The sequence below is a fragment of the Malania oleifera genome, chromosome 13 (assembly GCF_029873635.1).
Source record: "Malania oleifera isolate guangnan ecotype guangnan chromosome 13, ASM2987363v1, whole genome shotgun sequence".
NCBI classification, from domain to species: Eukaryota; Viridiplantae; Streptophyta; class Magnoliopsida; order Santalales; family Ximeniaceae; genus Malania; species Malania oleifera.
This window is the reverse complement of record NC_080429.1, coordinates 75,208,251-75,228,547: the sequence shown is the minus strand read 5'-3', so window position 1 is coordinate 75,228,547 and position 20,297 is coordinate 75,208,251. Positions and strand designations below refer to the sequence as shown.

The following is a 20,297-nucleotide window of genomic DNA, read 5'->3' as shown; positions in this document are numbered from 1 at the left end:
GGGGATTCAACAATTGGTTTACAATCTGCTAATTGACATTCTTACAGCCTAGGCTCACCCTCAGGCTTTTCAACTTTTCTGATTTTACCTCTTTAGCTTGTCTTTGTAGCTTTACTGGCTCTTCATGGCTACAGGAATCTGTTTTCTTTTATTAGTTCTCGTGAACCTTAGGAATTTCTCCCACATAAAAACGTCTTCAATAACATCAGTAAAATAATTGCACAAGAGATATTTCCTTCAAATTTCATATCTGTTCCATTCCTATATTAAACTATAGCCATTTGTTCATCCTTAGTTACTTCACAACTGACAGTTAATTTTTCAAGCTTTTGAGCATAATCAACCACTGTCAAGCTACTGTGCAGCAAATTATAGAACTCATCTTAAAGTTTCATTTTTATCCACCTTGAAGCGCTTTTCTTTAAGGCAGATCATCAACTTCTTCAAACATGTAATTATAGGTGTCACTGTGTCAGGAGGATCTCCCAATATGTCAGAACAACTTGCACCCACCTTGAGAGCAAATTGATGCTCGATGACTAGAGGAAATTTACATAGGGTTAGAATTTGTGAAAATAAATTGGAATAGGTGAAAGCAGAGCTAGACAAATCTGGTTTGGATCTAATTAAATTCAAATAATAAAAAAGGTATATAAATATTCACCCTCACACTAATTGGTTCTAGGAATCACCTCTCAGACGAAAGCGTCACACTTCTCGGGTTTAGGCCAATGAATCTGCAGCAAACATATGATAATTCTTTTTTTTTATCCTTTTTTTTTTTTCTGCACATGATAATTCTTCATTTGTTGTGAAAGAAATTATCCGGGAATCGGTCAACATTCACTCTCCTTGGTCTCAATCATGGAAGACAGCTGCCCCAAATAAGGTTTCGTTTTACCTGGAAAGCAGCTCATTGTCAGATCTTGACCCTGGACAACTTGCAGAGAAGGGGGCTCTCCATTGCTAACATATGTGCCCTTTGCATGGTTGAGGCTGAATCAATAGACCATACCCTACTCTATTGCCCCTAAACTAGAAATATTTGAAATGTGCTTTGACTCGTATCAGACAAAGGTGGCTTACTGCTAAATCTATTGGAGGGAAGCTCTAGGCCTGGTAGACCTGGTAAAACGGATAAAAATCCAGTAATCCAAACTGAATCTGACTCCCTTAAACAGACTCCTAATCAATCCGCACATTAAATGTGTTGGATATGGTTTAAAAAGTTTTTATCCATCCCTAAAAGAGTCAGTTAGCAGATTTCTAGTTTTATCCTATGGATATTCACCTACCCATTAACATCTAATGGCCAATATATAAATAATTTCAAATTCTCACACTTATTAGGCATCAGCCCAGCCAGTATAAGCCCAATTGGCCAAGGCCTAGTCTGACACTCCCAATTCTTGCACTAGCATATACGCCTCTGGGCCTGCCCTAAATTCATGATTTTATAAATTAAAAAATTTATAATTTTATGATTAGTTATTAAATGTTTAACAATCATGCTATGTAATGCGGGCCCATGTTATCACGGGCCTATCATTCAGCATTTTCCATTACACTATGTTACAAAATGAATTGTTCATCGGATGGCAAAAAAAAAAATTACACTTCAGATGGGGATGACAGATTATCCATCATCTACCATGAATTGTCCAATCCGAACTGCCATATATCCACCACTTAATTGAGTTGGATAAGGATTGTAATTTTCTCACACGATAATCCACTATGGTGAAACCGACCCAATTCGTTTTGCCCAGTCTACAGCCTGGAGAGGGATTTGGGCAACAAAGGAAAAGGGGAAGGCTTTGTCTTTCATTCCTCCCACAATTTTCTGGTGTGTATGGAAAGAGAGGAACAGAAGAATTTTCAAAAAATCAATGTTGAAGATTCAGTTCAGCAAAGATCAGTGGGGTTTACTGCGGCTACTAGTTGGCATAGTGGACTAGTAGCAAATGAGTTTAATGTAATTTTTTATTTTTGTGACACCCTTCAAGGTGCTTGATTTCTCGTACTTCAATTCGGCATCCCCTTGATGCCCTATTAATATATACTATATTTACTAATAAAAAATATATATAAATCTTATTCCAGGACCAGTTATCGGCTTTACCCTAACCAAAAATCAATCTCAACTGTAAAATTAACTATTCTTGCAACACATCACTGACTAAACAAAGCAGAAGGAAAACCTAGAAATAAACCAGATTGAAGACCAAAGTACCCTTAAAATAGGACCCTTGATAAGATAATAATAACACAAAAAAGTAGCCTTACTAACAGAATTTAATTCAACTCCAAGGCAAGTCTCCTTTGCCATCATCCACCAAATCAATGCTAGTGGTTGATAAATTTCTCTTTTTTGTCTAATTTTGCTGACTGCATTGCTCTACTATTTAGAACCCAATGGCAGCCCAAGAAGCGAAGATAGGTAATAGAAAGACAACCTCGTGCACATCCTGGGAGATGTCACCTTTTTTGAAACACAAAATACAATTCCCCAAAACGATTTGCCATTGCTCTTGGAGCCCATTGGTTTGCACTTTATTGCCTCTAAATAGAGGTTGGGCTCTTAATCATATAAAATTCAGTAAGCCGGTCTAGTTTGGTAAACCTCTTAATTGAAGTAGAATTACCCCTTACTGAACCTGAAATCATATCATTGCTGATTTGGCAAGGGGTTTATTTAGAGGCACTGTTGGACATTTTTGCTCCAAAAATTCATGTAAATTCTGCAAAATATTACATGACACACTTCTCCAATCTCCCAAATCCCATCTTACATGCATATTCAGTGGTTAGTTATCAAACGACTAAAAAATTACAGCATTCAGATCCAGAGCCCAAATTCATAACTGCATTCGGCATTCAGCACTTAAAGCTTAGGGACCGTTTGGAATCACTATCGAAAATTAGAGAAACGAAAAATCAGAATCGAAAACCAAAAACCAAAAATAGAAACTAAAAACAAAAAACCATCAACCTGTTTAGTTAACATTTATATAACTAAAACAAATTTAAAACTTAACTAAAATACTCATTTTGTCTTTAAATCAAACAATAATATAGAAATATAATTGAAATAATAAAATTATTAAATAATACAAATTTAAAAATACTAAAATAAAAATAAAAATTATTATAATTATTTCACTTAATTGTTATACTTTTTAAAATTAATTTACAATAAAAAATTTACTGAACATGACAATTGAAAAATAAGAAACATATTTTGTAATTGGCTTTATCATTATTCTTTTTTAAAATTTATGTATATTTTTATTTTAATTACATTTAAATTCATATGATCATGTTATTTTATTTTTATTTTTAATGTGTATAAAATTAAGAATTGAAATCAAAAAAACAATTTCTGGATATTAAAATTCTTGACAATAGGTTGCCAAAACAACTGAAAACCATAAAATATTTGGATATTAAAATTTCTAACAACAGATTACCAAAACAACTGAAAACCATAAAATCTAGTTTTCAGTTTTTTCGCAAATAGTTGAAATCTAACAACAAAAACAAAAAACTAGCAACATAAACAAATGCGCTTTTAAAATCCATTTCTTCACTAAGCAAAAATAGAAACAAAAAATGGAAAACAACAATGATACCAAACAGACCCTTAATTTTTTCAACACCACCTTTAGTCTTTTATCTGCTAACCTTGATTTCTTAATGTCAAAAACACCTAACAAAGGTCGTACCAACATAAGCTCTGCCTGCCAAATAGCCAACAATATCTTATGAATTCCCACCATTTTAATGAGTTTGCTCCAACTTCAATCTTCGTCTTCCTATTGTTCCTGCAAGCCTAAGCTAGTTGTATGCAATATACTCTCACTAATTTTCTCTCATGCAAATGTATCTTTTGTTTGTCATTCTTTGGCCTTTTTCCCTTTTGATAGCAAATAAGTGTATTAAAATAGAAGAAAAAGCAATATAAACTAAGAGAGTACAAGAGATCCTCAAGAAGGGGGGAAAAAAACAAACAAACAAACAAAAAAGAAGAAAGATACCTAAATCTACTAAATAAGAAAAATCCAATTTAAACATTTGCCATCATTATTAATTGAACACTTCAAGTTTGCTAGCTCACAGTGACTTTTTTCACTTTCCTCTTAACCCCTTCCAATCAAACTTCTTGTCCCCTAGGATCAAGCCCATCTTGTCCACAAATGCCTCATCTTCCATTGCTAATTTTCCATTCCTAATAGTATATTTTGAGGCTAGGATGGAACCACCCAAGAATGGAATTTAGGCAGCAACATACTAAGATAAAATGCAATTGATATTGGAATGGGATCACATTGATTGGATATGCATGTGTCATGACTACAAGAATAGAATAAAAAACAAGTCTCATTCCAGAAATATTGTTGAGAACTTCACCTAAACCCATTTTCTACTATTCACAGGACCCATTCATAAATCTCAAAAAAAAAATTAAAAAATAAAATAAAAGATGTTATAGACGTAAGAATGGGGTTATTTATTGTTGACAACAAACCTTTCTGAGGCAACCGCATAGTCACTTGCACCCCCTTGGAAACTACCTTACTCTTGTTCTTTCATCAAAATGTCAATCATTGAAACAAAGAGAGGCCCTGATTACTAATCTTAAAGAAAGACGCTGTCGCCTGGGGTATCTACTAGTACTACCCCATGGTAACAAGTCCCTAGCAAATGCTTCTTTGGTCAATTTTGAGTTGCGAGAGGGAGAGAGAGGCTATGATCATAATAGCCTTGCTATATATATGTATACACACACTACCCTTTTCCGTCACAGTGGGCACTGGTGACCAACTATCTTTTGCTTTCATCACAATGGTCATGAGATAGAGAGAGATCCTAAATGAAGATCTCAAAACAAAAGGATCAACATGGATGCCAGCAACCACTAAACACCAAAAATCAAACCCATGTCACATCAGTGATGAGAGGAGAGGTGGAAACAAAAGGGGTTGCAAAAGTATTAATTTGGAATCAAAAGACATAGGAAGTTGTTTTGATATTGTAAAAAGTAGGCAAGAAATGAAGGATGATTCCAATGGGAGTGACATGGAATCACCATTCCCTTAATGGAAGAATCAGCATTCTGCGCATGATGTGATTCGGACTACACGCGCAAAATCCGAACAATGGAATAGGATCAGGGGTCAAAACCAAAATTCCCATTTCAGTGTGATTGTGCAAACCAAACTCTATGTAATTCTTATAAAGGAGCCTTGAGAAACCTTAGTTGATAGTCATGGGGATGAAATGGAAACTTCAAAGAAGCCATGGCACCTAGGAGTTGTTCGATCCACATCTAGATAAAGGGATGGTTGGATGCTAGTGGGTGTACACAGTGAAATAACAATTGAGAGGCTCAAAGCAAGACTTCTGGGTAATGAATATACTCAAGCTTGTGCTAGGCTACTTTGAAACATTTCCTAGACCTCGATTGCTTGCTTAAGCTCTTATTCTATTTGATGTTAATATACATCTACAAACATGAAGAGAATACGTTTATCCAAAGCAATCACCTTGGATTTGTTCCTCAAGAAAAGAATGGTAAGAAATCTTGTAGATGGAAAACAAAAATTTGTGGGCTGATGCAATCCCCAAGTGCCTACTTTGGAAAGTTCAATTATGTTATCTCCTATAGTTTTTATAGCTAGCATGCTAACCATTTTGTTTTTGTGAAGACATGCACTCCAGAATGGTGATTTGATTGTCTATATTGGTGATGTACTGAAATTATTATTTCTAGTGCCAACGTGAGCAGAATTCAGGTGGAAATGTATTCAAAAGGCCACTCTCAAAAAAAGGATTTAAGAGAGCTACAGTATTTTCTCAAACACTAAACTAGCTAGAAGTAAAGGAGTTTACCTATCTCTAAGTATTCAACAACTTTAGACTAGCATGCTTAGGGCCAAACACCAATGGAGGCTAATTCCAAACTTGGAGAACGTATATACTGCTATCCCAAATAGGATAGGCCATCGCCCATCTATCAACCAATTACAAGGTCGAACATCATGTTTGTAGTTGGTGTCAATGGAGAAGCCAAAAGTAGTGAAATACAAGGCAAAAGTACTTTCAAGGTATGTTAAAAGTGCTCTAGGCTAGGGGGGATCCATGAACGACATGGATGTCTCAAGATTGTTGGTTATTCGATGCTTATTGGGCAGGCTTTAACCATGATAAGAGACTATAATGTATTACATTTTTGTATGTGGAAATGCAAGAAACAAAATGTGCTAGCAAGATCTATTGCACAAGAAAAATATAGTTACGGTGCATATCTATGTTAGTTTATATAATTGAAAACCCTAAGTAGGAATTTGGAATTTCTAGCAACCAGCCCACGACAATGTTTTTTTTTTTTTGGAAAATAAAAAATATATTAACAGGGAAACAAGGTATGAAGAGAGGAGAGCAAGATGACACTATTCTTCTTTTAGAAGATCATAGAAAGTCTTTTTTTATTGTTCTCGCAATTCTTCAATTTTTTTGGAAGGTTTTGGGTCTTTAAAAACAAATATGGGTAGGACATCTTAATGTTTTGCTTTTAAAGGCCAAAGCGGATTGCTACTATTAATCTAATAGTGTCAGGTCTTTGGAGTTATCTTAGTTGGGTGTGACATTCTGGAGTGGCTCTTGTCTTATTTAGAAGTTCCTTTGAGGTGGTAATTCTTGGTCTGATGGGCTCTAGCATCCAATACATAAAGGGTGTCTAAGTGTTTGGGTGGGTCAAAAGGTTCTTTATTTTCTCTAGGTGCTTGTATTACCTTTATTCAAGCTTGTCTATCTAGTATCCCTCTTTATTGTTTTACCATTTTTAGGATTCCAATTGAGGCAGCTAGGAAAATTTGAAAGTCATGAGAGATTTCCTTTGGTCAAGGATAGAGGAGAAAAGGGTTCATTTGGTTAGTTGGGAGATTGTGTGCAGATCTAAGATGAAGAGCAGTTTCGGCCTTCGAAATTTGATGTCTAAAATACAGACTTATTAGGTAAAAGGTTGTGGCATTTTCCCTATGAGGAGAACTACCTTTGGCATAAATTTATAAAAAGTAAATTTGGCTTACATTCTCATGGGTAGGATACTAGTTGGCGTTTAAGAACTTGTATGGAGAATCCTTGTAGAAGTAGTGCTCACATTTATCCCATTCTTGTATAAACTATGTTGTGGGCAATAGGTGTCAGATCCTATTTTTGGAAAGATGCTTGGGCAGGGCATCAAGTGCTTTTCATTTCATTTCTCATTTATATCGTCTCGCTTTCGCACATAATAATGACATTTCCTTAATTCAAATGAGCTTGCTTCTTCTTGGGATTTTCCACTTCCATAGGCCTCTTAATGGAGTTCGATGAACTCTCTTCATTGTTCATCTTGTTGGAGGGCTGTCAACTCTCTTCCGAGAGCGAGAGAGGGAGAGTTGAAGTAGGATTTTGGATTCCTCAGGTTTCTATTCTTCAAAATTTTTATAGTAAGAGTAGGGTTTTGGATTTCTCAGGTTTCCATTTTTCCAAATTTTCTTTGAGCATCTAATTAAATCCTTGAAGGGGGCACCTGGTTCACAGACTGTGAGCACCAGGAATATAGTATTCTAGTGATGTAAAAATATACCCATGTTTAGCTAGCAACAAAAATGTAAGAATCCAACAGTCTTAGATTACCATTTTATGGGAAAGTCATAACCATATTATATGTGGTATTATAACTTTCCAAGACTGAGACAATGCTCAAAGAAACTAAAAAGACCAAAATACCCTCTGTCTTCAAAGTTTCAAAATTATACCTCCAATATCCCAACCCACCCTACATCAAACTTTTCAATTCTTTCTCCTTAACTTCGTTAGAACAAAATCAAGCAGAAAAAACAACCAAACAATCGTCTAATGCGCAAACTCCATGGCTGTGACCGCTCCTCCACTCCTTCGCTCCTTGAGAACACCTTCAGCAATCATTCCTTGGTCTCACAAGCCCATTATGCAACCTCCATGGCCATGCACCTACTGCACCTTGCTGCACTGCCACTATTTCGCTAACATTTCCCACAGCTGCCCCAAGCCCTGCCTCACAGAAAAAAGCTATCAGATCCTTTCTCACTTAATGAAATCACTCCTCTCACCATTGACGCACGACCGCACTTGGCTCACTGCTGCCCGGACGAAATGATTCAACTTAGTACCACGCCAACACCATGGATCAGATGTAGTGGCTATTGTTTGGTGGTAGGTGGAGTCAAAAGCAATGGTGGTTAGGCGAGTTGGGAGATGCAACTTTTCATTTCCCTTATTCATCCGATCAACTTAAATTAATTTTTATTTATTTTTAATTATCATAATAAATATTTTTTTTTATTTGCTAATTGCCACTTCTTTTTTATGAATACTTACATTTTTATTCTTTTTAATAAAAATTTGAAATTTTTTTATTTGATGATGTTATTCTTCCCTCCTTATAATTTTCATTGTTGTTAAATACTAGTACAAGTGCATTCGAAGTTTTATTTTTTTGCATTTTTAAAATATTCAACTAGAGATTTATACAAGTTAAGCCAAGAATAATGCATTCTTGTTATATAGAGTAATTTGGGTAGCTCTGAAAATTAGAATAAAATTTGGTATTATTTGTCAAAAACTTTTGTGTCAAACCAAACATAGAAATATGACCTTCCTAGGAATTTGATGTTAATATGACTTATAAACCAAATGCAGAAATCTACATAGATCATAATTTGATTACCAATATTGTAGATTCCAATTATTTAAAATTTTACTGGAAGATTACATTTCGTGAAACAAATGCCCCCTAAATCTTTTACCCTTCATCGTTTTGTTTGGAAAGCCAAAGTCCTCTCTAAAATAAGGTGTTTGCTTGCTTGGTTGTTCTTAATAGAGTTAACACCAACAATATGTTGCAGAACAGGAAGCCTTTAAAGGTGTTATCTCCAGGTGTTTGCTTCTTCTGCTTTGATAGCTCAGAATCTGCATTGCATCTCTTTTTGTATTGCTCTTCCTCATGGGGAATCTGAAATAAGTAATCTGCAGTTTTTGGGGGAAATTGAGTTTGCCTGGATTTGATGGAAGAATTATTACATATCTATTTTACTTGTTTTAGGAAGAGTGATGATGGCTTATAATTATGGTCTTGTGGCATCTTTGCAGTTCTACAAGGAATTTGGATGGAAAGGAATCCTTGTATCTTTTCAGCAAAGAGGAATTTTGTTACTTTGCTCTGGGATAGGGTTCAGTTCTTAGCTTCTCTCTCATCTTTTACAGCTGACTGTTTTAAAGGGGATAGGGCTCATTTCTCAGATCTTCAGAGCGATTTGAAGGCAATTTATTTTGATTATTTTCTAGTCTATTCTGATTTCTTCATTTTATAGAAGGACCTTTTAATCCTCTGTACATTCATTCTTTTCCAATTAAAATATTTCATTTTTCTATCGAGAGAGAGAGAGAGAGAGAGAGAGGAGAACAAGATGTCCTTCAAAGAAACAAGATATAGATAGTTATAAAACAGCCGCCCTCCAATCCCTGCATTATTTCATAACAAGCTAGAAGTTGAGTCCTCAAAGATTCTCGAATTCCCCTCAATCCAAAGGCTGCAAAGAGTAGCAAAAATCATGCATCTCCATAAAGCCATATCCTTCTGGATTTTTCAGAACCCTAAAAGCTCACTTGTAAGGAAATCTCCCACAACTTAAGGAGCCACCCAAGCTTCACCGAAACACGTGAAGAGAACGCACCAAAGATAATTAGCCACCAAGCTATGAAGGAAGAGTTGCGCATTTGTTTCATTGCTTTCACAACACATGAAGCAGATATCATGAGTTAAGGCCTTATAGGGTCTTCTAAGTAGGTCATGCATACTAAGCCTATTGAGAGACACAGTCCAAATGAACATCCTGATCATAGGAGAAACCTTAGCCTTCCAAATGACGCAACTTCAAGACAAATGACTAGGAAAAAATTTGAAGGAAGGAGTTATAAGAAGGTGAAGGGAAATAAGATTTGAAGGAGAAAAGACCTAAAGAATTCCCCTCCTAAACACTCTCATCTCCCCTAATAGAAGGAGCAAAAAGCTCCAAAAATTAAGCTTAGAGGTGAGCTCATCAACCTCTCTTCCATTGAGAATCCTTTAAAAATGGAAATCCCAAGAAAGGAGCACCCCTCCAAAGAAAAGAAAGATAGGTGCATTGTAAAGAGTGGAATCAACTCCAACGAACTCTCACCAATCCAAACATCCTCCCAATACCGACATTATTGCCACTACCCGCTTTGAAATGGATGAGAGGATAAGATGAACAGGCAACTCGGTCAACAAATTTCCAAGGGCTTGCATAAGAAACAATTCCATTTCCTCCAGTGTTCCACCATCCCAATGGGCGCCATACTTACTTTTTATCACCTTGTACCACACAGCATTAACTTATATGAGGAACCTCACAACCATTTTCCTATTAGAGAGTAGGTTTTAGAAAGCACATTGTCAAGGCCCAGACCTCCTTCCATTTTGGGTCCCCTAGTGGTCCCCCCACTAGTAAAGTGATATCTCTTATTCTCCCCAAAACCAAATCAAAGGAAGTCACTCATCAACCTCTCAAGAATCCTAGTGACTCTCTTGGAACTCTAAAAGAGATGAGAAATAAATGGGGAATGTTGGAGAGGAGGATGCTAATGAAAGTAATACGACCTCCAAGAGATACGTATTTCATCTTCCTCCCGTCCAACCTCCCACCAACCCTCTCAATCACAGACTTGCAAAAGGTAAGGGAATTAGGATTGCCTCCGAGGGGGAGATGCAGAGAGGAAAACAGCCAATCTAAAGCAACGGAACCCACCAAGATCCTAAGCCTCTCTAACTCCTCACCCCCATATTAATACCAGCCATTCCACTCTCAGACAAGTTAATCATTAATCCTAAAATATTTTCGAAAATTTTTGGCAGTTTGATCCTTTTGGAATCTTGTAACGTTGTCTTCAAGAAACAGAATAATATCATCAACAAAGAGAGATGGGGCACCCCCAGCTCATCCATCCAAACTAATCAACCAAGACACCAAATCTCTTGGGAGTGGACAGTCTTCTCACATTTGTCACTAGCTAAGCTGGGGCATAGGTAGAGCATTAGGAGGTAAATAGAAGTTTATTTTCATGCAAGTAGAAGTTTACTTATGTAAGAGGGTTATATATATAATCAATATTATAGAGGATTTGATCCACGAAGGAGGACAATCTCTTCTCTGATTTGTATCAACCCCAATTTTATTGTCTAATGTCTGCTTCTTTCTAACCAAAGAAGGCGAGCCTTGGATCAACAGTAAGGTTGCCCCTTTGTGACAGTTGGTCACGGGTTCGAGTCCAAGGAAACAATCTCTCCACATAAAAGTAAGGTAAGGCTGCGCACACTTAAAGGGCCTCTCCCTACCCTTGTAAAGCGGGGAGCCTTGTGGCCTAGAGAACCCCTTTTTTCTTCTCTCTGCTGGTGACTGCGGTTGTGACAGTAAATCTTCCACTTAAATGAAAAAACAACTTTGTTTTTGATGAGTTCCTTACCCCAAAAATGGTTGGAGACAAGTGTGATTGCCAGCCATTGGCATCTCCTAGCTAAATCTATAACGTTTACATGTCACCTTGCTTAAATGATGTCATTTTAGCTAAGTCAACTCAAACAGCATCATTTTGCTTTCTAAAAAAGACACTGTCAATGAGGCATAAATGTTTAAACATTTTTAATGATCCAAAATTAACACCATTTACTAGACTCACCAATAGAATGCAACGGAACTTTTTAAATGTCAAGGAATGCATCTTTTCCAAAAACTTGTGCTTCATAATATCTAAGATTCAGTAATGTTTTTTAGATTTTTAATTCTCCCCCCCCCCCCCCCGCCCCACATATCTCACACACACACACACACACACACAAACATAGAAAATATGGAATTTTCTAAGAATAGACTAGCAACCACAAATCATAGTCACTGAATTTAATGTCTATCAGCCATGAAAATGAAATTAAAAGCATAAAGTCAGAGACTGCATGGAGCCATCATAAAACATATTGGACATCTAATTAGAATTATAAAAACCTTTTCCTCCTTGATAGGAGAAATTTAAAAATGCTAAGCTGAATATCAATTATACAGGTTGAACACAAAACAAACAAAAGCTCAAGGATCATCTTCAGTACTTTACAACTATCAATTCCTTGAAGGACAATCATTATTATCAATGTTTTGAAAGGCAAAAGTATAAGGTGAGGCATTTCAACCTTTAAGAGATGAGGGGTAAGAAAGTGCTGAAGCGTAGGCCTTTTGAGAAATCTATATTAAAATAAAAATATGTGATAACTTGCATATATTTTTAAAAATTAAGAATGAATAAGAAAATTACACATAGAATGTACAAAAATCAAATATAATTTGTAAACTACTTGTTAGCCATTTAAAAAATACTAACTAGAATTCATTAAGTAAATCATGCCAGCCGGTAGCAATAATATTGCAAAGCTCAAACTATTTTCAAGATCTAAGATGTAGCTCTCAAATTTTTTTGGAAGGTTGGGATTTCAAGAGTTTTGGAAATCAACTTATATTATGACATTTCTTTCATAAAAACATGTAGTTAAAATTCTTCAGTCAAACTTGAGATTCACGCATCCAAAATGCATAAGCCAAAACTAAAAGGAACAAAAGGCATGCCTTTTTGTACAATGCATAATCTTCAGTTTAATGCCTAGGCCTTTCTGGGAATTGGATTTTAAAAAATTGAGCCTCAAAACAAGCCTCTTAGAAAAATTGATAGGTATAGTTATCAATAGAAGTATACTACAAAATATAAGGTAATAATGACAACTTGCCCTTGGATGTTGACTGCACAACAACCACGACCAATTTGGTGTTCCTTCCACGGATGACGGTTCTGCCACAAATGAAAAACCATAGTCAATCAAAGGAGAAACATAAGCATCTGAGATTCGATATGCTAGTCATAGATTACACCTAACCCTTGTAAATATTTTTAGAGTAGAAGCACAAAATAGAACTATTTTAACATGTAAATGACATCTTGGATAGAAATCCACTTAGAGAGTCTACAATAATGACCTTTTAAGCCTATTTTAATCCCAGTGCCTAGTTCAATGAAGTATTTCAATGAACTTGTACATAAAAATTTCCTCAATATTTATGGGATGTCACCCTGGCTCTCCACCATGATCAGGCCATGGAAATATTAAAAAATAATATTATATTTGACTCACAGAATGGAATAGTCATTGTACAAGGATATAATATTTTTTGAAAAAAAATTGATGTTATTGTAAGGCAAATAACTGCAGAAAGGTTTGTGTTATTCCAACCAAGACGGAACAACATCCCGATAGACTTGGTGAGTTGATCAGATTCAGGAATGGTTATTCATTCGCTATTTCAAGTAGAAATGATAATCATGTTTGCAAATTTCTTTGTGTTACAATGGCAACAACTTTATTTAACTATTGTCTCTATACAATGGCTATTCCATTCTGGCCATATTTCATTCTACAAACACAATGGAGACTGTCCGCAGCCTGAGGATAGTGTCACCTAACAGCCAGTAATTTCATCTCCGGTCATGTCGTCGGATGTTCTTCAATGTGTTTCTGGTTGAAAATCGTGATGATGCTGATGATGATGATTATCAAAACGTGTATAGATGTCATTTCCCTCCAAATGTGTGTGTGCGCGCGCGCGCGTGTGCGTGAGAGAGAGAGAGAGAGAGAGAGAGAGAGAGAGAGAGAGAGTGAGAGTACTTAATGTCATCGAGATGGGAAGAGAGGTTAAGCCACTGGGCGGGGTCGCCAGAGACGTGATGAGAGCTGAAGAAAGCAGCAACAACAGCAGGAACCTTAGTTCGATGCTTTGGCAACCAATCACTCTTCAAAATGCCAGGAGAAGGGGAATCGGCGGCGGTGGCTTGCTTCGGTGGAGACCTACGCAATACGGAAATCTTAGAGAAGTCGGGCAAGGCTAATGTATTAATGGGCGGTTGCTCAGAGTGGAGATGAGTAGAGATCGTGGCGTGAAGCTCAGGGCATCCAACCAGCGCTATCAGGGACACTGGCGGAGTTCTCAGTTCTTCAGGATAATCTTCCATCACTTCTTCTCTGTTAATTTCACCCAAAAAAGAAAAGACGGAGTGTGATGAAATCACTAGTCAGCGCTCGATCCGTTCACAAGAAATGAAATTCCAGTCCCGAGCATGCATTTGTCTTCTTCCGTGAAGAACTGATAGCTTCGATTTCCTGTTAAACAAACTGGGGCAAACAGATTAACTAGTAGGGTTTTCGATTTCGATATGCAGAAATCAATTGGATCGAGTGGGCTAAGCACACGACACTTTTGGCTGGTTCGATCAGAGAATTAGGAGGAACATCGTCTCAATGAGTAACTTGGTTTCCATCGTGGGCCCTTCATCCCCCCTGGAGCTGAGTCAAATCACGACTCACGAGTTACGAGCGAGCTAATTTTCAATTTTTATATATTTTTTATAGAAAACATGTATATTTATATAAATGAATATCTAATAATAAGTTACAACTTTTGATATATCCACATAATGATTTATTATGTGATTAACTTTTGAAATGTTAACGTATTTGTTTATATAAGGACATGTTTTACTCTTTTATTTCATTCACAGCACGTTATCAGTACGATCAAGTTTCTAATTGTATCATAAGTTTTGTTGGTATTATTTTAAAATAAAAATCTTATTTCCTTTAACATTTGTAATCTATATAACTTTAGTTTTTCGTCAAATTATGTTTATATATTAATTATATCTCTTATCTTAAGTACGTGTCCTTAAATATTTTTATATTGTGATATATGTGAAAATAACATTTTCATTTAATATTTACCTAACTTTGAATTTTTATTTGTTTTCAAAATGATTTTATGATGTCAAACCTCACAAAGTTTGAATTCGTTGTTCTTGATATTTTTAGAAGAAATTATCTGTCATGTGTACTTGATATTGAGATTTAGTTTAATATTATGAATCTTTGAAGTACAATTGAAGAAGGAAATCAAACATCCTTGCAGGATCACGCAATGACAATGATTTTCCTTCGACACCATTAACAAGAAAAATTGAAAATTGAGTACTTTACTATTAAGGATTCATTAGTCCTTTAGAACAATTTAAAGGAGAGATATGAACACCAAACAATGGTAATTCTTCCAAAAGCTTGATATGATTGGATACACTTACGATTGCAAGATTTTAAAACTATAAGTAAATATAATTCAACCTTGTTCAAAATTAGCTCTCAATTGAAATTATGTGGAGAAAAAATTACCAATGATGATATGTTAGAAAAAACATATTCGACTTTTCATGCCTCGAATGTGCTCTTGCAGTAGCTTTATCGAGAGCGTAGATTTACAAAATATTCTGAACTAATTTCTTGTTTACTTGTGGCTAAACAAAATAATGAATTTTTGTTAAAAAATCATCAATCTCGTCCAACTGACTAAACACCATTCTCTGAAGTAAATGTGGTTTTTTGCTCAAGGTCGTGGTGGTAAAAGGAGTTGTGGTAGGAAAAATTGTTGGACCCGTTTCAAAGTTTGAAAGCAAAGGTGTTAAAAAGACTCAAAGGAAATGGGTAAAGAATAAAGAAAGCTCTCAACAAAATAATAAAGTGCAAAATAATGACAATATTTTTTATAGGTGTGGAACAAAAGGTCGTTGGTCTCGAATATGTCACACTCCTAAATACCTAGTTGATCTTTATAAGGCTTCGTTAAAAGGAAAAGGGAAAAATGTTGAAGTGAATTTGTCTAAACCCATTAATGCTAAGTATGAGTCTCCTTTGGATGTTGATTTTGATGTTTTTGATTTTTTTTAGGATCTTAGTGGCAAAATGGATCATTTGATTGGAGATGAAAATGTCTACTATTAAATTATCTTCATGTTTATGTTATTTTGAAAAAATTAACTTATATAAATTTTTTTATTAAAAATTTTACATATAATATGCTTAGTAATATTTTGTTATCTTTCATAATTCTTAAATTTTACTTTTCATTTACTAGATCATACAAAATAAATTTGATAAAATGGAGGATGGCATGTGTTTGGTGGACAGTGACACGACTCACACAATTTTTCGTGTTAAAAAATATTTCTTGCAATTAACATTAACTGAAATTAATGTCAATACAATATCTGACTCTGCAAATGTAATAGAGGACTCTAGAAGAGTTCACATTATTTTTCCAAATGGGTCAAAATTGTATATTGATGATGCGTTGTATTCTAGTAGATCCCGAAGAAATCTACTAAGTTTTAAAGATATACGTCGCAATGGATATCATATTGAAACCAAAAATGAATGAGATATGAAATATCTTTTTATTACATCTATAGTTTCAAACCAGAAGATCATATTATAAACATTTTCAAGTTTTTCATCTAGCCTATATTTCAAAAAAATAAGGATGGTTGAATCAAATTTTATGCACTGGAAATGCTCCGAGCCTAAAAGTTTTGTACTTTGGCATGATTGTTTTGGTCATCCTGGTTCAACTATGATGCGACGAATCATTGAAAATACATATAGGCATCCATTAAAGGACCAGAAAGTTCTTTTACCTGGTGATTATTTTATACTTCTTGTGCTCAAGGAAAACTACTTGTTAGACCTTCTCCATCCAAATTATCTTTAGAGTCTCCATCTTTTCTACAAAGAATACAATGAGATATTTGTGGTCCAATTCATCCATCTTGCGGACCATTTCGATATTTCATGGTTTTAATTAATGCTTCTACTTGATGGTCACATGTTTGTCTACTTTCAACACGTAATGTTGCTTTTTCTAAATTTCTTACTCAAATAATAAAGTTAAGATCAAGTTTTCCTGATCATCCCATTCAGACTGTCCGTTTAGATAATGCAAACGAATTTTCTTCAAAAGTATTTTATGACTATTGCATGTCAATAGGAATAAGTGTAGAACATTCTATTACACATGTTCATACACAAAATGGTTTAATGGAATCCTTCATTAAGCGTTTACAATTTATTGCTAGACCTATGCTTATGCGATCAAAGCTTCCTCCATCTTCTTGGGGTCATGCTATAGTGCATGTAGAGACCTGAACCCATAAAATAAGAAAAAGGATAAAAAGGTCATTTTAGCAGGCTTCGTCAAAATTCTCGTCGACGAAGGCCCTTCTGCGGTTTGTCACTGAAATTCAGAGTCTCGGAGATAAAAAGATCCCAACTAACAGGAAAAATATCGGACAAGGGTTCGTCAACGAAGGAAGAGGTTCATCGATGAAGGAAGAGGTTCGTCGACGAAGAGCCTTCTATGGCTCGTCAATGAAGGCACCATTGGTCGACGAGTTTGATGGGTCAAAGGGTCTATAAATATCATTTTTGGTTGCTTAAGGGCTAAGAAACTCAAAACTCTCTCTCTCTCTCTCTCTCTAAAACTAGCGAATTCTCTCTCTCTTCAATCCTTGGTTGTTTGTCGCCCGAATCCACAATCCGACGTTACTACATGGATCAGGGGGAAAACCTCTACGATTATAGTGGATTGGATCTTCGTTTTTAGGACTTCTAGGTTTCATCCCAAAATCGAGGTAAGGGTCTAAGTTCGTTTTTGGTTCGGTAGATCTGTAGTAAATAGGATTGTGTTGAAGTACTGTTCTTTGATTTGTAAGTTTTGAGAACTTGGTTCGCTATTTTGGAGTTGTATGGTTCGTGTTTTGGAATTAAGTAAGGGGATTTGTTTACATCAATCTTTTTAAAAGACTAAACCACTAAAAAGTTAGCGTACGTTTATATGCACGTATTGACTGTTTATTTGCGAAGTTTCACCAAGTAAAAATGTCAGTTTTATGATTTTACGATTTTGGTAAAAATGAGAGTTTTGGCGTATGATCTCCAAACTTTTTAAAACTTAGTTATTTGTATTAATCTTAACATAGGAGATGCTCGAACCCCTTATTTTCTATTTAAATGATATTTATCGAGTTATATGATATATAGCAGATTTTGACCAAATGAGTGTGACATGTAATGCCCCGAACCCTTAAACCCGGGGTCCGGCGCTTTATACCTGATAAAATCCCTGATAAATCATGATCCATAACATACCCAACGGAAAATATAAACAAAATCTCCATATAATATAATACTAGAGTTTACTAATTTCTATCTATAATTCAAAGTATCCATCCAACACCTGCATTTCCATATATACATACATCTCCAAAAGCATTTCAATATTTTCACAACCATTTCGTTCTCAACAAACTTAAAACATAAAACTTAAAACATAAATATTTACATTCCCCCAAAGTATATAAAAATATACCCTTTCTTTTTATACAATTCTCAAAAAGCTAACAACCCTCGAGCTCTCTAAGCCCGACCTTGAGGATGTCCTGAAAGAAATAATCATATTTGAGTGAGACACATCTCAGTAAGGGAAGAAACATACATATTAAAACAGCGTGTGGCCAACATGAGATAAATAGATATCATTTTTATTTCATTTGCAAATCATCATATAACATTGAAATCGTTTTTTGAACCTAAACAATCACATGCAAATATTTAACCCACGAGATTACCCAAGGATAGGGGTGATTACCTGCCCATACAAGTAGCACCCCTCTGCTCTGATACTTAGGTAATCCTAAGGTCACAATTAAAACATATTAGAGCACTCACCTTACTCAGTAAGCCCTCAAGTGGTAGATTAATCTCGTACTCACACAGTTCAACAATAATTTACCGACAAAGGCCCTAAGGATAGGGAATTCTACTCGCCCATACAAGTAGGTTCTCTCTGCCCTAGTACGTTATGCAGCTACTACCACATTTGAAACTACTAGTGCACTCGCCTTACTCAGCAAGCCGTCAAGCGAAGAGTATGCCTCGCCCAATCGTAACATGTTTTACATACATAGATACTTCTAATATCATAATACATCATTCTTTCCATCATTATTCAATCATTCACATTCTTTCATGTTCATAACTTAACATTTCCTTGTGTTTCACTTTAAGTGACTCTTTCCCATTTGTATCATTTACATTTCACATTTCATTTCATTGCATTGTCATTCTTTGTCATTTAATTTCAAAACATTTTCATTCTATTCCTTTGTACTACAGCCACTCTTTAGCCGTAATTTGTTAGTCCACATAGAAATGCGCTAGAATCTACTACAGTTAGTCCACATAAAAATGCGCTAAAATCTGCTAACCCGGCTTTCAGCTGTTGTACCTTTACATGGTTGTATTTAACATACATAGGTAACATTGTCCATATCATATTTTATTCTCATTGCTTTACTTACTTAGCATGCATCTCATACATTTAACATATAATTTGCACAGATTCTCATGCCACACAATTTAGTAGTAAAATTCATACATATTTCTCATAAAATAAGTCAACCCACATTTAACATTTATGTGCTCAAAATACATTTCATTTCTTATTTAATTCATCAGAAAATTTTTTTCACTTTCATTTGTTCACTTTCACATATACATAACTATATCGACAATCTTAGGCTCAGAAAACATAAATTTCATGGCTGTCATTTTAAACCCACATAAAAAAAACATATATACATAAATAACACATAGTCATTTTTTATTCATGAAAAACCTGATTTAATATATAAATTTCCCCCTTACCTGAATTCTCAAACTACACCGATAGGGAATCCATAAAAATACCTGCGGCGCTCACTCGGATCCTGAATAAAGAATTCTAGTTCCATGTAATTAATCCTTAATAAAATATTATTTTAATATTTTCTAAGCCCATAAATTCTAAATAAATAAATATACCCTTAAATATAGTCATATTACCAAATTTCCCAAATTAATTAATTCATTTCCCCAAGATACTATCCATCTAGCCTTCCTTAGGCTCTACACACCTCAAATTAACATTTAAACTAATATTTAACACTCCCACTTAATTTTCTAAATTATGTCTGTAGGCCCGAAAATTACACCCGCGATGCTCACTCAAGCCCTGAATCAAAAACCCTAATTCCATTTAAATTGTTTCCAAATAAAATACTATTTAAATATTTTTTAGGGTCATAATTTTCAATTAATAGTTATACCCGCAAATTTAACTAATCTGTCAAATTTCTCAAATCTCACTCTCCCTTTGGAGTAAGGCCTAAAAAATCCTAATTAAAAAATTACCTACGTCAAAATGACGACGACGACAACTAGGACCACGTGGTGGTAC

At 35.1% G+C, this 20,297-nt stretch overlaps 1 protein-coding gene across 1 annotated transcript in view; it reads right to left on the bottom strand.

Moving 5' to 3' along the window:
• The window catches only part of LOC131146552 (uncharacterized), a 40,837-nt gene extending 26,394 nt beyond the window's left edge, over positions 1-14,443 (bottom strand). Inside the window, exons 1-2 of the mRNA XM_058096212.1 lie at positions 13,811-14,443; positions 12,878-12,939 (exon numbers count right to left, since the gene is read on the bottom strand). Coding sequence (XP_057952195.1) covers positions 12,878-12,939; positions 13,811-14,154 — 406 coding nt within the window. The 5' untranslated portion in view covers positions 14,155-14,443. The remainder of the gene's footprint in view (positions 1-12,877; positions 12,940-13,810) is intronic.
• Positions 14,444-20,297: the final 5,854 nt, after the last annotated feature.